Source organism: Salvelinus sp. IW2-2015, linkage group LG20 (assembly GCF_002910315.2).
Source record: "Salvelinus sp. IW2-2015 linkage group LG20, ASM291031v2, whole genome shotgun sequence".
NCBI lineage: Eukaryota > Metazoa > Chordata > Actinopteri > Salmoniformes > Salmonidae > Salvelinus > Salvelinus sp. IW2-2015.
The window spans coordinates 43725572-43741411 of record NC_036860.1 but is presented as its reverse complement, the minus strand read 5'-3'; the positions used below and the strand labels follow the sequence as shown (position 1 = coordinate 43741411).

The 15840-nt window shown below is 41.2% G+C and overlaps 2 protein-coding genes across 2 annotated transcripts; one reads left to right on the top strand and one right to left on the bottom strand.

Annotated features, from left to right (window-relative positions):
• Positions 1-2958: 2958 nt before the first annotated feature.
• Positions 2959-9467, top strand: LOC111982086 (zinc finger and BTB domain-containing protein 21-like). The gene is made up of 2 exons (XM_024013635.2): positions 2959-3055; positions 4330-9467. Exon 2 carries the CDS (start codon positions 4335-4337, stop codon positions 7404-7406), a length of 3072 nt encoding a protein of 1023 aa, XP_023869403.1. The 5' UTR covers positions 2959-3055; positions 4330-4334; the 3' UTR covers positions 7407-9467.
• A 3603-nt stretch (positions 9468-13070) lies between these two features.
• Positions 13071-14432, bottom strand: LOC111980786 (autophagy-related protein 101). Its single transcript, XM_024011772.2, has 2 exons — positions 14181-14432; positions 13071-14053 (listed from the first exon to the last, which is right to left on the bottom strand). Exons 1-2 carry the CDS (start codon positions 14430-14432, stop codon positions 13652-13654), a joined length of 654 nt encoding a protein of 217 aa, XP_023867540.1. The 3' UTR covers positions 13071-13651.
• Between the last annotated feature and the right edge of the window lie 1408 nt (positions 14433-15840).

Sequence of the window (15840 nt, the reverse complement as noted above, 5' to 3'; positions counted from 1 at the left end):
TAAAAGAAATTGAATAATTTGCATTGCTTCTGGTTTAAGAATTACTAAAAAATATTTACAAAGATATCATGGAACATGGTAATAAACAGTAGAGCATACACATKATCATATTATTGATTGTGTCATAATTTAATTTAGCTTATTTTCCTACCTTCAAACAAAGTGTTGTGTCCCCTACAGAGGTCCAGAAAGGCCGTGGCCAGACAGAGAAAGGACATCCAACTCATCTTGAATACATAAAATACGGCATGCATTCAAGGACCATGCTGCTTGGACCAAACAGTTTTCAGCAAGCACTGTCAGTGCCAGCAAACAACATGTTAGTGATGCTAGAGAGGGAAAAATGGTGGCTGTGAGATGAGAGCAGCAGTGTCTGTCCCAGGTGACTTGGTTTCTACTCAGGTCCCCATGGCAGTGTTTACTCTCATATCCTCACTCATCTCCTCACCCACAGCCTCCGACAGGCAGGCAGGCAGGAGGGGTATTGATTTCGTCACATTTCCCCCAAAGACTAATAAAAAATAAAAAATGTTCCACCCCTTCAGAAAAAGATCTCTATATCCTCTGGAATTTAAAAGGTTTACTCATCACAGCACATTCCTTACTGGCTTGGGGATGTTCTACATCTTGTAAGTCTAATGTGATTTGAAATTTAACCATCAGTAATAGGAATGAATCAATTATTATGTTGTGAGTCACTGGGCCATATAGGCTGTGCTGGAGGGCGGGAGGGTGGTGCTCTCAGTGAAGAGGGGTGGCTCAACCTGAGTGGCACAATAACCATTTGAAGGTGTCGGCATCACATTAGTTAGTTCCACAGTTCCACAGATCCACAGTTTCAGGTTGTTCTATCCAGTTTATGCACATGCACTATATATGCAAAAATATGTGGAAACCCATTCAAATTTGTGGATTTGGCTAGTTCAGCCACACGCGTTGGTGAGAGGTGTCTAAAATTGAGCACACAGCCRTGCAACCTCCATAGACAAACATTGGCAGTAGAATGGCCTTAATGAAGAGCTCAGTGACTTTCAACGTGGCACCGTCATAGGATGCAACAATTCCAACAAGTCAGTTCTTCAAATTTCTTCCCTGCTAGAGCTGCCTAAGATCACCATGTGCAGTGCCAAGCGTCTGCTGGAGTGGTGTAAAGCTCACAACCATTGGACTCTGGAGCAGTGGACATGCGTTCTCTGGAGCGATGAATCACACTTCACCATCTGTCAGACCGGCGGGCAAATCTGGGTTTGGCAGATGCCAGGAGAACGGTACCTGCCCGAATGCATAGTTCTAACTGTAAAGTTTGGTGGAGGAGGAATAATGGTCTGGGGCTGTTTTTCATGGTTCGGGCTAGGCCCCTTAGTTCCAGTGAAGGGAAATCTTAACGCTACAGCATACAATGACATTCTAGACGATTCTGTGCTTCCAACTTTGTGGCAACAGTTTGGGGAAGGCCCTTTCCTGTTTCAGCATGACAATGCCCCTGTGCACAAAGCAAGGTCCATACAGAAATGGTTTGTTGAGATCGGTGTGGAAGAACTTGACTGGCCTGCACAGAGCCCTGACCTCAACCCCATTGAACACCTTTGGGATGAATTGGAACGCAGACTGCAAGCCAGGCCTAATCGCCCAACATCAGTGCCCGAGCTCACTAATGCTCTTGTGGCTGAATGGAAGCAAGACCCTGCAGCAATGTTCCAGAATCTAGTGGAAAGCCTTCCCAGAAAAGTGGAGGCTGTTAAAGCAGCAAAGGGGGAACCAACTCCATATTAATGCTCATGATTTTGGAATAAAAAGTTAGACGAGCAGGTGTCCACATACTTTTGGTCAAGTAGTTTACCTTAAAGTATTCACATATACACACAGATTATACATACATGTCAAAATGAGGCAATAGCAGTGCCACACCTTCCTTGGATCATCCGGTTGCCAGAAACGGTACTACATACAGTATGAGCCCTACAGACAAATAACCATATATGTGCCTTTTACATTTTCAGATTAGTGATGTTTTCAAATGTCATTATCTGCTCACTGTAACGTCAAGAGTTGTTTACAGACATAGAAGTAAATAGTAGCAGTTGTGTCCTTTCAGATGATGTGTAACATTTGACTCCAAATTATTTAGATTGTTTATACAAATGCAACTACATCAGCTGTTTTAAATTATTCCAAATGAAGATACATTATATGGTTCTTCGTTTGTAATGGTCGAAGACTTTCTTTTTGGCAAGTAGACCACAGCAACAAGTGCCTTCTGGATATATGCAATGAGAGAGAGCAGACGTGCCATAGGCTGCGTTTACACAGGCAGCCCAATTCTGATAATTGTTTCACAAATTAGTCTTTTGACCAATCAGATCAGCTATGAAAAATATCTGATGTGATTGGTCAAAAGATCAATTAGTGGGAAAAATATCTGAATTGGGCTGCCTGTGTAAATACAGCCATAGTGATGTCTTTTAATCACACCTCTATAATTAGTTTCAGTGGTAAAGTGGATCTGGTTACAGAGAAACACATTCATCCACCAATGTCAAATGCTGATTTTACCTAATGCTTTCCTCAAATGGTTGTTGTCATTCATTAGATATATAAAAATAAATGAACATGAYCAGTAATAAGAGCAAAATACATTTTGCATTTCCATTCAGTAATTCCACATAATTCAATAGTAGATTATCCGTCTATGGTTTTAGAGAATCACATTCTCGCCTACAGAATATTGATACTTTGCAACTGAGACAGCAATGTTGATCTGATTCGTATTCGTATTGCTTCCCAATGAAATGTTTAAGTCTCAAAGAACGAAAATATGACCTGCCACTTTAAGAGGTTTAAATTTGCCTGTCACGTCCTACATTCCCGCCTACGGGTATWAAACAGCCTATCAGAACGCAGCACACGTGACGAGCGTTGTATTTGATGACCTCATCCCTGGAGTGGGATGACGTCAAGTTCAAGATGGATGGAATCACGACTACCACACACTCAACAGAATTCTGATATAAATTCTTGTTCGTGTGCTCCGTGGGAACAGAACGAAGACATAGGGGTAAGTTTAGAAAGCCACAAAACTACTTGGTTTAGATTATCTGGCGGTAGTGCCTTATATTTAAGTCTTGTTTGGAGAAAATGTTTTTTTCCTGACGTAACTCAGAGGGGGTTTCTTCTTCTTTTTATAAGCCTCACGAGCAACTGCCCTATGTGTGCTGTAGATGCTGCGTCTGCGCTGTAATGAGGGCGAAAATACAGTAGCGGGTGTGTGCGCGCACACTCACTGACCACGCACTCGTTTCTCGAGGACTGGCGTTTGATTCTGTTCCATTGAAAGTCCTGAATCATTCTCAGAATGCGCATTTCGGATGCAACTTTACTCTTTCGGAAACATTGTAACACCAAGTGATCATGTGATATCACTGCCAGCAACAGTAACAAACAGACCACGCAATGCGTTATTTGTTTACATTTTCATTCACCAATGTATACCATAACGAGGAAGATACTTGCCAGAGTGATAAAACCAGTTTCATTTTAACGTATGTGTCATCAGGAATTTCAGCCACGTCTCGCGTATGATCTAATGCTTGCTCCCCTGACTTCCCATCAGACACATTCTATGGGCGCGCAGCGTTCTAAACTTTTCTGATATGGAACGTGTCAGACACTTTTATTTATCATGTGGAATTGATATCCGTGTCCACAGTTATGTGTGTGTGGAACGGAATGAACGCTGCCTGCGTCCCTGCTAAATATGACCCCCATGGCATGCCATGTCTTATGATTTAAAGACATGATGTAATCGAAATAGAACCTATAAATGCGCATGCGTCATGTTATTTGCGCTTATACCACAGATAGGCCTAGATACATTAACTCCTACCAGCAGCTGATCTAAACTACTCACTTACATTTAACTTACTTTTATTCAAAATTATATCTGTGTTTTAGTATTCTAAAATGAAGGATTTAATAACGAGATAAATAATAGGCTATTTTCACTAATATATTTATATCAATCAGTTGGAACAGACTGCATAGCAAAATAAATACAGCAGCAATAAATATACGTGCTTTCATCTATATCTCATTCATACATTTCTGAAACATGGGCAAATATTAATTTGCCATAATGCTATTAGATTCTTATACTTATTGCAATTTTTCTGCTGTTATGTATTTCTTCAGATTCAAGTTATTTGTTTGATTTTATGTATAGGGCTATCAATTTTCAGGTAACTCTTTACTTTAACTTTTTTACTGAAAACATGTGAATCAAAATGCGGCTCTTGAAATAAAAAGGATCTCCTTTTTGTTCTTGCCTTTCAGCCAGAATGGAGAGTCTGGTGCACTACAGTAATCCATCCCACAGCCTCTCTGTGCTGGGGGTGCTCAATGAGCAGCGCCTGAGGGGGCAGCTCTGTGACACAGTCTTGGTTGTGGGGGATCAGCGGTACCAGGCCCACAGGAGTGTGCTCGCCGCTAGCAGTGAGTATTTCCAATCACTGTTCACGCGAAGGGAGTCTGAGCCCCACAAAGTGATACAGCTGGACTTCTGTGAGCCTGACGCCTTTGAGATAGTACTGAATTACATATACTCATCCTCCCTCTTCGTGGATAGAGGCAGCCTGGCAGCCATCCAGGAGCTGGGCTACAGTCTAGGAATCCCTTTTCTAACCAACATTATGTCAACAAGGCCGCATGTGTCCTACTGCGTCTCCAGAAAAAGGCTGTCCTTCTCAGAGGACGATAACGACATCCAGCTGAGGAGTGTCATTGTGCGCCAGAGCCGAAGGGGTGATGCTCCCGGGGCCRGACGCTACAGTTCAAATGATCAAGGAGAACAGACTCAAGCTTCAGGACACAGGAAACCAAACGAATCAGCCAGAAACACTGCATCCAATCCCAGAAAATCAGCTGAAGCAACTGGTGAGGGTTCTGATAGCAAGCCCATCAGTTCATATGCCTCCATCTTAAAGGGGAAGACATCATCACACACAGGGGCATCAGTAAGGCCACAGCTCACCTCCTCAGTCTCCTTCAGTGAATCTCCAACAGTCATGTTACAGTCTGATCTAAGCACTAAAGAAGAGGAGGAGGCGCAGAGGCTCTACAGATCCAAACCACAATTTCAGGGCCAGGTAGGGGATCCTAGCCAGACCATTGACAGGAGTGGCCCACTCATAAAAAGCCTGCTGCGCAGGTCATTATCCATGGACAGTCCCGTCCCAGTCTTCTCCCCCACACTGGAGCTCAATAAACTGCAAGGTCGAGAACAGTCTGTTGTTAAGATGGTGGCAAATACAGAGGAAGGGATTCAGACAGAGCACAAACAAAGTGTGAAAGTAGTTCCGCCGCTTCTTCTCAAGTCAATGCACCACAGTAGGTATGATAAAGATGAAACTCCAGGAAAGGAGTTCCATGTGAAGACAGAGCCTAGCAGCCCACTGTCTGACCCCTCTGATATCATTAGAATCACAGTTGGGGATTCTCTACCAGTTAACCTCAAAAACAATGAAATGGATTTTGACCAAGGCCCTACTAAGCCATTTTCTAAACTCCCTGGAAAGAGAAGGGTGAGGAGAGACAATCGAAGGTACCCATTCAAAAAGTCTAAAGGGGTGAACGAACATGATTTCCCATGTGAAGATGACGACGACAATATGTCAGAATCTGTACCTCACAACTCCAACATGGATGACAATGATGAAGACTGGACTGATGATCCCAGGAAGAGCAAGATGTTTAAATGTTGGATCTGTTTGAAAGTGTTCAGATCCAATGCTGGATTGCACCGCCATGTTAACATGTATCACAACCCAGATAAGCCATACGCTTGTGACATCTGCCACAAACGCTTCCACACTAACTTCAAAGTCTGGACCCACTGCCAAACCCAGCATGGAGTGGTACAAAACCCTGCTTCATCCTCCAGCTCATTCGAGCTGGATGAGAAGTTTCAGAGGAAGCTGATTGATATTGTGCGGGAGAGAGAAATAAAGAAAGCCTTGCTCATGAAGCTGAGGAGAAATAAGCAGGGTTCGCAGTCTCAGGTATTTGCCAAAAAAGGTGGCCTGAGGTCCAAGTCAAATTTGATATGCCCTTACTGTGGGAAATTGTTTGTGTTTCTGTCTCAGTTCAAGCAGCATTTGAAGACACACCCTGCGGAGAGAGACAACCAAGAGACTGAGAGAGAGAGCAGTCTCTACCAAAAAGACCAGCCCAGTCAGAGAGAGAACACGGACACAGAGGTTTACTCCTGCAGACTCTGCAATGAGAAGCTGTCCTCTCTCTTTGAGCAGGGAGACCACGAGAGGGGCTGTCGACACGCAACCGTGTGCCCTTACTGTGGCCTCCGATTCTCCAGCCCAGCGGTTAAAAAAGAACATGAAGCACACTGCAAGTACAAGAAACTGACCTGCCTGGAGTGCATGAGGACCTTCAAGTCTTCCTTCAGCATATGGAGACACCAGGTGGAGGTTCACAACCACAACATTATGACTGTTAAGGAGCAGATGAGCCATCGAGAGGAGAACAATGGAGAAGTATCTGACCACTTCGGAAGGCCTCTCCATGCCCAGGAGTCTGTGGGAGCGGGGAGCTCCAGAGAAGACATAATCTACAGTGACTCCTCAGGTCCGCCTATGTTGGACTCGGAGGATTCTTCATCATTCGTGCCCGAGGACCTGAATGCTAGCCAGTGTCACAACGAACATCACGGCGAGCTGACAGTGAAGGATGAGCCCATTGAGGAGGCCGTGAGCGAGAGGGAGGACATGATGTCTGGGGCCTCCGTCGAGCCTGAGGAGCCAGGCGTGTGGCCATGCGAAAAATGTGGCAAGCTCTTTGGTGGCCACAAAGACCTGGAGCGTCACCAGGAGCTGCTGTGCCACATCAAACCCTTCATCTGTCACATCTGCAACAAGGCCTTCAGGACCAACTTCCGCCTTTGGAGCCACTTCCAGTCCCACATGTCAACCTCCGACGAACCTGGAGCGAGAGAGKTTGATGACAGGCGCCCTTTGTCTCCCTCCCCCTCACCACCACCAGCGGTCACACATGCAACTGGATGTCCTGCCACACAAGTTTTTCCACCTAAACCAGTGGAGGCAGATTCAGTGGAAGCTAAAGCTGTGGTAGCAAAAGAGAAGGAGAAGCCTGGAAGCTCGTCGTCAATGCCCAGGACCAAGAGGCCAGAGATGGACAGATCACACAGTAGCCCCCTACCCAAGATGGATAGTGTGGATAATTCCCTCACCCCTCAGGAATCAGAAACCCTTTTTTACCATGCCCCCACTCTCTCTGCCCTCACATTTAAGAGGCAGTACATGTGTAAGCTCTGCCAGAGAACATTCAAAACTGCCTTTAGTCTTTGGAGCCATGAGAAGAGCCATAGTCACATTTAATTATGTCTCACACAAACACCTGTACTCTGTTTTGAGCATCTGAGATGATACTTTATGCTCACAGCATCGTAAGAGATCAAATACAACTCAGCCGACACAAGAAAGATTTTGAATGTATCTATTGCTGTTGGTAGTTGGCTTGCCTTCATGTTATCTTTTCCAGTGGCCATGTGTCATAGAGGTGAGAAAGTGAATGTCTGCAATTAACTGCTATTTGACTCATCAGCTCCTTACAATGGTTACTTTGCCATTGATATTAGATTTACACAGTACTGACCTAATTCAGATAACCCCCTTTCAGTTGTCTTTACCTATAGAACTATTTTTTTGGATTCAAGAAAGAGCTTTGTTTAGGAATTGCTGTACTGTACAATTCAAGAACAGTTACGTGCTTTTGCTTAAGTTGTGAATTTTTGTTGATTGATGTGTGAAGATGACATTATGAAGATGATATTAGTGGCCTCAGGCATCATGTTTATTGATATGCACTTTGCAATTCTGTTCAATATTTACATTACATATAATGGTCAAATTACATTGATTTAATTTCAGTTATATGAATCTTTATTTTGAATCCTCTGCATTCCATTAACATTTCAGCTGTAACACTATTTGTTAATTCTTCATTCTGATTTTGTCGTTGCCTCAATGATATTTCATGTAGATTATACAAGTAAACAAGACCAAAGACCAGTTAGTATTTCAACTGACACTTTTTTGTTGTTGTTGTAAATCCTGAGTAAAATAAATAATTTCTTGTTTAATTTTAGCTATCACTCATTAAATTACAGATTATCATTAGTGGATTATTGTGTAAAGAATATGGAAAATATGTACTTTTGGGAAAGGAGTTTTGTTTACGTTCTGCCCACTGGGTGTGGTGTATGGTAGATTTAGTTTTTAATGATTAATTTGGTACACAAATACAACACCACACAAGCGACTTGTATAGTAGAGTGAATTTGAATGGAATTCACAGGAGTGAATTTGAATGGCTAAGAACATGTGTATTTTACTCTCTGTCGGCTCAATACTAGTATGATTAAGTCTGAAATAGTTTGTATGAGGTTGATAATTACACATGTAATCCTATGAATTGATTGCATGGCCTTAGCATATGCATCCTGAGACAATTTTACAATAGTTCTGTTAAAATGAAGCACAGTCAGTTTTTGCATATTAACTTTTTTTTTACATAGATATTTATAATGGTTTACAACCAAGAGCCAATAAGTGTGTATGTATGTATGTATGTATGTATGTATGTATGTATATATATATATATATATATATATATATACACTGTACCAGTCAAAAGTTGGACACCTACTCATTCCAGGGTTTTTCTTTATTTTACTATTTCCATATTGTAGAATAATAGTGAAGAYATCAAAACCATGAAATAACACATGGAATCATGTAGTAGCCAAAAAAGTGTTAAACAAATATATTTTATATTCTTCAAAGTAGCCACCCTTTGAATTTGTTAACACTTTTGCACACTCTAGTCACCTGGAATGCATTTCAATTAACAGGTGTGCCTTGTTCAAAGTTAATTATGTATGTGTATGTATATAATAATTAAGAACATGTGAAAGCAAGACTGTTGCTCTTGGGGGGTAAAAGTGGGATTTGGAAAATAAWTCCCTGTCCTATAACAGAGTCAGAATATAAAGTGTATATTTTGGTTGTTTAAGTGTATACTTTTTGCTGTGGTGGTGATGGCTTCTTAATTACACCTGGAAAAAGGATTTAGAAATTTGGTGGTTAGGTTCAAACAATGTATATATTTATATTTGTGCTCTGGATTTTATGCAAGATCATTAAAAAAAGAAATTGAGTGCAAAGATATAAAATATAATTTTGTGTATATGGCAGTGTTTGTATAATTGTGTACCTATAATTAGTTTGTTTATGAAAATACATACTTTGTGTATTACTGTGCTATTTCTGCAATGATTAATATTTGTATGGTTGCTCAACATGAACTGCAGCAGTTTAGTTTTTTTCTTACAGTTTTTGTGCTTGAATTTTTTTCTGTAATAAAGAGTTGATAATTCAGTAGCTGCCTTGATATTGAGTGTGTATATTGTTTGTATTGTGCTTATAAGAAACTAACACCCTTGAATTAGGGCTGGGAATTGCCAGGGACCTCGCGATACGATATTATCACGATACTTAGGTGCCGATACGATATATATTGCGATTCTCATGTTTCTATATGTATTGCGATTCGATACTGTGATTTTATTGCCGTTAGATATTCCAAACATATTGCTCACCATGTGTCTGCTGCAGAGGGACAAGAGAGAGCCATGAGAAAACACATTTTTATCAGGCATGGAAATAAGTGCTGAAAACAAATTGGCTCCCTATTTAAAAAGATGACGTTTTGGTGCAGGTACACCCAATTAACGCCAAAAATATATTGTTCTATTGTCCAAACTATACAATATATTGTTAAAAATAATATCCTTAAATATAACTGTAGCGATTTTCCTTGGACAGATGGTCACTGCTGTGGGTCACAGATATGTTTTTCAAACTGTTTAGCCACTTGGACAGTGGTGACTAATTTTTTGGCTGTGACTCTGGAAGTGAATTTGCTATCTGCTCTGTGGCCCTTGAGAATATAGAGACTGGAAATGCTTTGTTCTCCATTATTGTACAAGGTCATCCTGTGAATGAAAAATACATGATTGGAGAGGAAACCTTTGCAACTTAGATGAGGAAAAACATCCACACAGCTGCATGGCAAATACTGCTTTTGAATAAAGCATCTGGCCTCTCAACCTAAAAAATGCCTTGACTGTTTAGTTACTAATTCTTTATTTGAAGATTTCCTCAACATCTTTACAACTTGACCTGTCTGAAGCTGCATGCTTGGTATACAGTATACCACAGAGTTTCTAAATGATATATATTATATATACTGGGTGTGGTGTATGGTAGATTTTGTTTTTATTTATTAATTTGGTACACAAATACAACAGCACACAAGCGACTTGTATAGTAGAGTGAATTTGAATGGAATTCACAGGAGTGAATTTGAATGGCTAATAACATGTGTATTTTACTCTCTGTYGGCTCAATACTAGTATGATTAAGTCTGAAAGAGTTTGTATGAGGTTGATAATTACCCAGAGAGGCAAAATGGCGAGACTTCCCGGAACACTTGCGAAATAGACCGAACAGACCAGGTTTATATCGAAGGAGTGCCTATGAATTGAAGGCCTGCACATGTGCAGTTCAGCACGAGATTACCTTTATACCTGATGACGCGTTTCTGTGCATGAGCTTAACTAGCTAACATCGCCATAACATTGCCTATAAGTGTGATCTGGGATTTATATTGTCAGTGGCGACACATCATTCAGGGCAGGCGGGTCAGAGCCCCACCTGTTTTGAACCCCACCTGTTTAGCTATGATTTTGGCTGTTTTGCTTGTTGTTTTGGCATTAATACGTGTCACATATCAGTTTGCAAACAATGTAAAAAAAAAAATTAATAATAATAATTGAGTTAATAAAGCCGCATACAAACATGGTCTCTTTTTTGCTTTCTTGAGTTTGGCAGCTCCAAAATGCAGGTGTTTCAGCCCAGCTCAGTGCTTTCTGCGTAGGGGTGGTAATGTTCTCTAGTTGTGTCGTAATTGGCTCAGTGTTCTGTCACTCATAGGGATGCCATGTCATTGCAAAATTTATGGGGAGAGCTCAAAAATTCAAGCCCCTTGGGTGCTGTCATAGAGTTACATTAGAAGTGCCCATGCAWGAAGTCTCAAAGTCATTGGCCACAGATAAAATGACGTCAAATCACGTTATATCTACAGTAGCTTTGATTGGACTGATCATGTCAACATCAACTTTCAAAATCTTAGCTAGCAAGTTACATAGCAGTCATCATCATGAATCAAGTCAACAATCTACTGGCAAATCCTTTTCAATCCTTGTCATATGAAGATAAGTTATAGATMAAACGTATCGGTGCTCATCGACCATTGGACATTAACATTACACAACAAGTGGGAAATCGCAAATTCAACAATGAGTGGTTTGGAAAAATCAGTGGCAAACTGCAAGCATTGCAAAGCAATCACTAGCCTGCTATTCAGTGGAGTGGATGTGTGGTCCAAGTCTTTAAGAATCTCTTTTAAGGGTTTCTTTTCCAAGCTTAAAAGGATAAACATTGGCCATTCTGTCAATCCAGCATGACTTCTGCCGCTTTCAAAACAACTGGAAACTCAGAACTGGAAAATCTCAGACTTCAGTGAGTTCAAGACAACTGGGAACTCGGGAAAACAACGAGCTCTGACTGGGAAAATACGTTTGAACAGTCATGCAACTCTGAATTCCAAGTCAGGAATTCTGGCTTTTTCGAGAGCTCCGACCTGAAGATCACTAACGTCATGATTCTACCTTGTTTTTTCCCCGAATTACCAGTTGTCTTTGAAAGCACCATAAATCCAGAGAATGCCAGACTTTGATGACAAAGTTTGCCTACGAAAGACCGCCGCACCACCTTCCTGTTCAAGTGAGCATAGCACAATAAGGCGAGTCCAAAAATGAATTGTATGCTGCTGCATAAATGATGTAATATGCCAGGGAGATATGTATACTGTAGCTAAGAAAGTAATACTAAATGTATGTTGTGTAGTAAGCTGTTAGTAGTCCATGTGCCCCACCCTATTAATTTGGGCCATTTCCCCTCATAATTTAGCCTACTGTTCTGACTTGGTGGTGCACATGTAACCTATAGCCTGTTTTAGAGAAATGTCATCATCGAATATTGTAAGAGCTTTAATTGTCTGCTTATATGCCCCCTTTATTTATCCTACGGTTCTGACTCGGTGTACAGGGAGAATACTGTAAGAACGGCCCATGTTATGAATTCTGTCGTCGTACATTTAAAAAGTGCTGAACAACTWGTTATATTGACTATGTCCGTCCTAGCTCGCTCATTGTCTTAATCRAAATTACGGATTGCCATTTATCCTCTCGTCGTCCCCTTATGCCATAGTTTGTACATCTCAATTGTCAGTAGAAACCACATTTGTTTAAGCCAGTCAGCCATATGAGCTATGCTTTTTTTTTAAGGCAGTAAATGAGGCTGAATGAACTGTTTCACTGCCAGACAAGGCTCTGCTGATAGCCAGGAGTAAAATTGGTAAGGTGTTGGGACTGCTGTTGGGGCAGCTTTATGTAGGCCCTAACAGTTTGTGGGCACCGTTTGTCACCGTTATAGTCCAATTAATATATTGTTAAGTGTTGTGTAGTGGCTTTAATGACATGCATCTAAAAGAGTTTGCCCCAACATTTACATGCTAAAATCGCCACTGTCTATTGTAGAAGCGGTTTCTGCCTATCTTCATACTGTACTGTCTTTCAATATACTTCACAAATCTGAACCTGTAAAGGAGAAGACAGACCAACACAAATGTCAGTCATCTGCAGTAAATCACCTGCTTGGTGTGGAAGAAGCGCGGCAATTGAACGTGTAGAGTCAGGAAATTAACAGAAAATGACGACCAATGTTCTGTGGTCAGACGCAATAGGACGGCCACTCACTGCGCACGGCCGAAGTTCGCGTTGGTCTGTCTTTTCCTTAATTAACATCAGTAAGCACAGAACCAGGTGGTYTTCTAGAATAACAATTGGGAAAGTGAAGTCAGTTAGGATTATCGATTTTATTTTCAAAAGTGAAACACCTTTCTGCACATTATTTTCTAATAACAAAAGCTAATGTCAGAAACATAAATAAGATAGTTACTTTACAATTACTTAAAGCAGTTATTAAATGAAAACSTGTTTCAGACAGACATGCTACTTTTGCAGCACTTTCTTCATACAAAAACATAAAAGCTCAAATTGTACTATCGGATGTGAAAGGTCATGTTTCAGTGTTGACAAAGGCATTTTGTGAAAGAATAGGGATAGATAACTAGGATCCTAAAATGACTGCTTACAAATGTGAATAAAGCGGATTAGACATTTGATGGTGGTACTTCTAGTGTACTACCAGTGCTTCTAACTAATACTTAAGACACTCACAGGCCTGCAAATGCCGATGTCAATGAAGCAATTACATCCCATAGTCAATAAAGCACACAGCCTAGTCCCTGATCCATTTGTGTTGTCTTGATAACATCCTATGGTCACAATCATAGGAGCTGGCAAGACAGCACAAACAGATCTGGAACCAGGCTACCCACAGCCATGTTTTACRATGCAAATCATCTTGAGACTCCCTCACAGTGCTAAGGTGTCTTTTATCAGCCTTCTCATGGTGGTGCTTACTGAGGTGCCCAGCGTATCAGTGATCTGAAAAGTGATTTTGTACAGGTAAGGCTGTACGTCTTTGAGGCTGGTGTCGAACACATTGTCCACTTCCGACTGTGTGGGCATTTTGGGTAGGTACTCGTGCTGGTTGATCACCTCCACAATGTTGATCACCTTCTCGCCCAGCTTCTCGCCCACTTTCTCCCGGCAGATCTGTCTCTCCTGCTCGTTGGCCAGGTTGACGACATTGACCTTAATGCTCCAGACCTCCCATGGAATACACTCATCAGAGAAAGGCCAGCGAGACTTCTTTTTCTGGTAGAACTCCAGTGAGATTTGTCCCATTCCATCAGTCCCGTTGCCCATGGCATCCTGTAAAGAACAACATAGATCCAGAGGTCAATGGATTGCAGTTTAAGAAAAATACAGCTAGCTACATGTTTTAATGTATAATGTCAATTTCAATATCCAAACAATCAGAATAATCAGACAGGCTTACCTTGAATTCGCCCACTGCTTTCCTGATGACCCTGTCAAGCTCATCTGAAGAAACACGAACAAAACTGAAATCAATAAAGTCGCAGTCAATGTCCTGTGTGCCAACAGTGCCAATGGAGTAGGTGCCCTCTTTCTTGTAGTGAAATTTTCCAGTGCTGCGATGCAATAGGATAGTGTGCAACAGAGCCAGCATAGCCTCGTCGACCTGTCTTCCCTCCACAGACACCTCCAGAACCTCTGAACGGCAGTTCATGATGATCTGCTTCCCCACAGTGGCAGGTTGAATATATGGGGAAACTAGCAAGCTATTGAAACACACCCTTCAATTGTTGTTTACGTTCCATAAAACAGGGCTAAACATCAAAATGAGCTAGCTAGCGGACGTTAGATGCTACTGCTAGATAGCTATTGTGAGTAGTTAGCTATAACGCGCAGCAAACGTTATTTCCCTCGAGCAAGTTCGATGGTTATCAAGAGAAGGCGCAACTTTCAGATTCACTTGATGAATATAGCAACATATGTTGTTGCTTGCTAGCTATGTTCTTTAAATGTATTTATTCATAATAACTTGCTGACACAAAGTGTAATGTCGTCGTTCTTACTAGAGAGGAGGAGCCATTTCTGTAAACACAACACTGGAAAATCTACGGAATGTAGTTTGGTCCAATCCGAGCCTTGTATCTCTGCAACGTAACATAACGTGTATCGATAATAGCTATGTAATTGCAGTTATTTCCGCATCAGAAAGCTGATTTTCTTATATAACAAAATGTATTTGAAGATATAATTGATMGTTTCAAAAGACCCACTTGAGGTTAAAACAGGGCGCACTTGGGGTGCTTTAAGATATCGCTATGCACTCTGGGAATAACAGTTCAAGTCACATATATCGCATTGGCAAGTTTTCGATTTCGGTCATCGTTGGTGTCGGAGATGCTCTGCAAGTTTGAGATGGGGCTTTATAAGAACTTCACGAAATTAGCATCCCCCCCCCGTCGTTTAAAGCTAGCCACATATTACTTTCACTTTGTTTTACACCATGGACGCCAGAAATGATTAATGAACATTACATTTTGGAATACGTGTTACTGAGTAGCAGCTAGCTAACTTGCTTGCTAGCTACTGCAATTTACTAGAATAACGTTACACGTTAGCTAGTAATCGAATGAAAGAAAGGTCTGAAGTTAGCTAACTTACTGTTGTTGGCTAGCTAGTCAAAGACAGACATTTGATACAATGTTGTTCAGCTAGAGCTGTGGAACGTACTTAGAAGCTTGGTAAAACGTAACGTTACTCAGAATAACACTCACGTTATTTTAGCTAGCTAACGTTACTTGCAATAAAGGAAACAATGTATTTTACTTGCTTGTTTTTAGCTACCTAGCTAGCATTCTTCTGACTGCAGTTTCAAACCAGATAGATAGCAAGATTAACGTTACATCCTTGAGAAGTCTGTCGCCAGCCAAGTTACTCGTCTTGGGTATTTTATTTTCGTTTAAAGTTGCTCCTCAATCAGGAGCCAGGATATTATTGACAAGAGGCTGACATTAGCTTGCATACTGGTTCAGTGGTTGAACTTGTGGTAGCAAGACTAGCTCCCATTGCTATAATAGCTGGATCTAGTCCTCCGTTAGCTAACTGTCTTGAATGACAGGGACTTT